The following is a 4,487-nucleotide window of genomic DNA, read 5'->3' as shown; positions in this document are numbered from 1 at the left end:
TGGTAAATATAGCGACGATGCGCCTGGTGCCTTCCTTCCCTTGAATCTTCTGTCTTCCCCCCTTCCCCGCCTACTCAGCCAGGACGAACGAGGAAGAGATCAAAAAGAGAGAAAGATAGCAAAGTATGTATGTGATGGCACTATCAACCCCGATTGCGATGAACCGGAGCTGACGGACTTGGTCGCTTGAAGCCGCGCTTAACAAAAAAAAAAAAAAAATAATGGATAAAAGTAAAATACTGATAATGATAAAAAAAAAAAAACACCGATACGGAGATAAAGACCTTGACTCCTGTAGGGCTATCGATCAAACGCAGGAGACGCGCGGCTGTTGCGGATGGCAGTCAGGATGAAAGAGCCTAAGTCGATGTGTGACATAAAGGAAATTGATGATGGGATAAGAGATACAGCACGATTGCTAGACAGTTAGGTTGAGGATGGTAAGAGAAGGAGGAAAAGGGGAGTGGTGGTGGGAAGATGTGAGGTAAAATTATTTACTAACAAGAAAAGGGATCTTATAATTAGTTTTGCTTCTAGCGACTTGGGGCAAGAGTTGAAAAGAAGAAGAAAAAGCCCACTTTGTCGTCTGAATCCAATTGTTGATTGACGGAGAGGAGTAAAAAAGAAAAAAAAAAAAAGTAAAAAAAAATGAGACTTGCCCGTGGTGGACACCGGAGACCATAGCCTCATCTAAGCTAACCATACTAACAGAGCGATGGCCTCAGATGACATGCTCTGAACTTGCTTTCTTTTTTCTACTTAATCAAACCATTAGACCCCTCAGTCCGTCTAATTCATCAAACAGGTGATTTCCCCTCCTTTCGTCGATACAGTGAAAGCTAAGAATCCTCGACTTTCTCTTCGCTTCTCTTACTTCTCTGTCGGCGAACGGAGGTATCGACCCACTGAGACAGTCTGATTCAAGAAAGAAACAACAAGTCGTCAGTCGTCAGAGTCTGCCCCTCGAGGTTGTGCCCCTGTGGATTTGTTGGCCCGTCCAGGTCACCCCTCGACGCCATGTCCCAATACAGGCAACAAGTGGAGGACTTGGCCATGACAAGAGATCCATTTTCATTTCCAGACTCGTTCCAGACAGGAGAGCATGCATGGATGTCTGCGTGGTCATTTCTCTCTCAGATAAAAAGCTGCTCAGGTTCTCAGATATGTTGCTTGCCGTCGTAACTACTACTCTGTAGGATCCCAAACCTCCATTCCCTTCATCATCCTTCCACTAGGTACGATACACACCCATCTTAGACGGTCTGAGGTGGTCTCTTGGGTACCTTAGTTGTCCGCGGAGAAATTCCGTCCTGTAGGACAATACACTTCATTACCTTACCATTCTTACAGCCAAAAATACCGTATTGTTCCTCAATCCTCTCAGATTTCTGGTACTGGAAAATTCTGCTCGGGTGTCCCTGGTACGCCTCTCGCTTAACCTCCCTGTTGAACTTTCAAGAATTCAATACTGTGATAGATATCGCCTTTTTACTTTAACACAAATAATGTTCGCATTCCCAAACCAGCATTGCTGAATGGTTGCAGCTATGTAACAGTCTAGCAGGGCCTATGGCATGGTTCTCATGTAGGGGCGTACGGAGTACAGCACAGAGGACAGACGAGACCCGCCGATGCCGGCTTCCATCGGCTCAAGACTGTACTCCGTACCTACAAACAAAACATACAACTCCATCGACTAGATTACCCTATGAGTACTCCGTACTTGTTAGCAATCTGACAGCATGTCAATCAAACCACTCAAAAGTCGAGGATCCCCAACGGACTCAAACTCAACTCTCGTCGTAGCAGAAGTGAAGCATTATTGATTCCGGGTTATGGCACATGACCTCCCCTGGCTGTCACGGTCAAATAGAGCCATAGGAGACCTCCGATGAGCCTGGCAGCCCTGGCACTCTCCGCGAGGAGAAAGAAGACACGTACCTCGTACCCCGGTCGCCTATCATCATCTAGTCGTGAAGAGCCTACCCAGGAGCCAGAGACGCAGGCAAGGAGTGACATCACGAGGACCAGCCACGGGGGACATCATCTGATGATCTGAGCTTTTTCTGGACTCTTGGCGAATCGTCAGGGGACGAGGGGTCTTTTCCGCGGGGTATCTACAGAGTACTCTCTAGCAGAAATGCCAGAAAGGCATCGTGGTCTGAGTGTTGGTTGAGATCTACTCAACAGGATCAATTCCAGGAGTGCTCGGTCCAGGAGTTGTATCCGTCAAAAGTGCAGATTTCCTCTGGTATCTTATCAAAGGATAATTGTTACGTCGACTCTAGATATACTCAAGAGTATGCTCAGGCAAGGTGGCCCAGTGGTCTAAAGGCTGTCTGTGCCCCCTTCCAATATCTAATTCCCTAAAGAAATCAATCCATTCCCTTCATCCAACAGTTAAACATCCTATTCTCGAGCACTTGAAGTCATTTCCTGTGCCTTCGAAGATACTAGTAACTTGTATGCAATGGTGACAGCTTTAGGAAGCTCTGGTCAAATGCGCCTGAACTTGCGATGCCTGCCTCACGAAGATTGATCACGGGAACAGATGTTGGATGATAAAAGGCGACCCCTTTCACCGACAGTCTGGATCTTGCACACTCGAACCCACTTGGGAAGAATGCAAAGAGATGTGAGGCGAAGGAGACATGCAACAAGCTATAGCTTACCTTAACCCTGCCAGTGTCTTCAGCTCTTCAGCACTACTCCAAATATGTGCCGCTCGTCCAAAATTTCCATGACTCGCATGCATCAAGGCTTGTAGCCGTACAGGGTTACCAGACTATGGAGAATGGATCAACAGGCCCAATACCGCACACATCCCCTCTACTTCTCGTGAACTGCTATTCTAAACAGCCTTGTCTTCTACTCTTCGGCTTGTCGTTGTATCTCTCTTAATGTTATATTTGTACCCATGACCGAAGACATATTGGATACGCCGACGGAAGCAGTGACCGAAAAGTCCATGGTGCACAACAGGAGAGACGATCGTCGTATTCGACAACATCCTCAAACCATTCTGCCAAAAATCTCCAAAATGCAGTCAAGAACAAACCAGAAGACAAGCCAAAACCCCAAGGGTCCCTATTTCGACCTGGTATGGGTCCCACGGTTGAGTATCCCAGGGTTTTCATAATCACCAATGTGACTGCCAACGGGTTAACGATTATCATGTCCACAACTGGATAAGCCCTCAGGGGACTCGCTAGGTTTCCGGGGCACAACAGGGCAGTAATGGATGTGTTTCGCGTAGCTTTGGCGGCTTCTTGCGCGTGTAGTGGTGGCTTTGTTCATGGAATGGAAGAGTTTAGGTCCTGAAGGACATGGAGGACCTAACGGCGCCGGCAACACTGGGCCAGGAGGGCCGGTAGCAGTATCGTCGAAAAAGCCCAAAGAAGGTGTCAAGGGCAAATGGGCCAGGAAGCTGAATGTTGATGCTGAGGCCCAGGTCTAGCTATATGGTCTGGCTACTACTTCTCAGGCGAACAACGAAATGTTGCCTCAGCTGGAGGAGATCACACATTGGCTTGAGCCTGCGATCTGTTTCCTGAGCTATTCCTGGCATCGCAGTTCGTGAGACAGACACAGCCATCGCGACTCTCACCGAGAAGGTTTATGAGGACGAACAGGGATCATGTTCGGCATCGCCGATGATTCGGTCTTCAGCGACTTCGAAGAGAGGGAGCTTCAAACCCCTTGCCTGAGGAAGGAGCTAGATGGGAGAATAATCTACGTCTCCGCGAACTCAGAATGCCCATGGAATGGGGCGCCCTGGTCCTTTGTGACTTTGGCTCAGCTATATGCGGTGGCATAGAGCACTTAGAAGACATTCAACCTAATATCTATTGAACACTGGAGGTGATTCTGGAAGCCCCATGGACGTACAGCGTCGATATATGGAATGTGCGATGTAAAGAGTCAAATCCTCAGAGCGTTTAAGGCCTTCCCAACTAGCAGGGATATATTAACATTATAGGCTCCTTGAAGTAAGTAATTGCAGATGCTGTACCTAGGGGTCCTCCTTAGTAATAATCCCAGAGTCCCAATGCCGCGGCGATCGGCTTTCGGTTCCCCGCCAAAAGAACCCCGACAATTTCTCCATCACATGCCAGTGTCCGCCATCTCCCTTCCACCACAACGCCGGTCTCTACCCCTTCGATTCTTTTCGAGCCGTTTTCTCGGAATCGCTCAGTATATAATTACCTGGCACAATGGACTCCTCATCACCGAGTAACAGTGCAGGCGACACTCAGCAACGCCACGAGGAGAGCCCACCCGCCCCCGCAGACACCACCCCAGCTCCCGCGACCAGCGCAAGCTCACCTGGCGATGAGAAGCCCACAGCGGCAGAGGCACCAGAAGCCCCTTCATCGCCACCGACAGAGCAGAAACAAAAAGCCAGCGTGGAGGATGACGACGAGGACGAAGACTCTGAGTTTGACGAGTTAGACGGTACGACCCGCCGCCCCTGCACATACATAGCA

General features: G+C 48.9%; 1 protein-coding gene across 1 annotated transcript; it reads left to right on the top strand.

The window, feature by feature from the left end:
• Positions 1–4,214: 4,214 nt before the first annotated feature.
• CDV56_100012 (uncharacterized protein) lies at positions 4,215–4,455 on the top strand (the record flags this gene model as incomplete). The annotated part of the gene is made up of 1 exon (XM_026753631.1): positions 4,215–4,455. A coding segment is annotated over one exon (241 nt), but the record flags the coding sequence as incomplete, so codon positions are not given.
• Positions 4,456–4,487: the final 32 nt, after the last annotated feature.

The sequence above is a fragment of the Aspergillus thermomutatus genome (assembly GCF_002237265.1).
Source record: "Aspergillus thermomutatus strain HMR AF 39 chromosome Unknown NODE_475, whole genome shotgun sequence".
NCBI classification, from domain to species: domain Eukaryota; kingdom Fungi; phylum Ascomycota; class Eurotiomycetes; order Eurotiales; family Aspergillaceae; genus Aspergillus; species Aspergillus thermomutatus.
The sequence above is the reverse complement of the archived record's forward strand: the minus strand, read 5'-3'. Positions and strand labels throughout refer to the sequence as shown.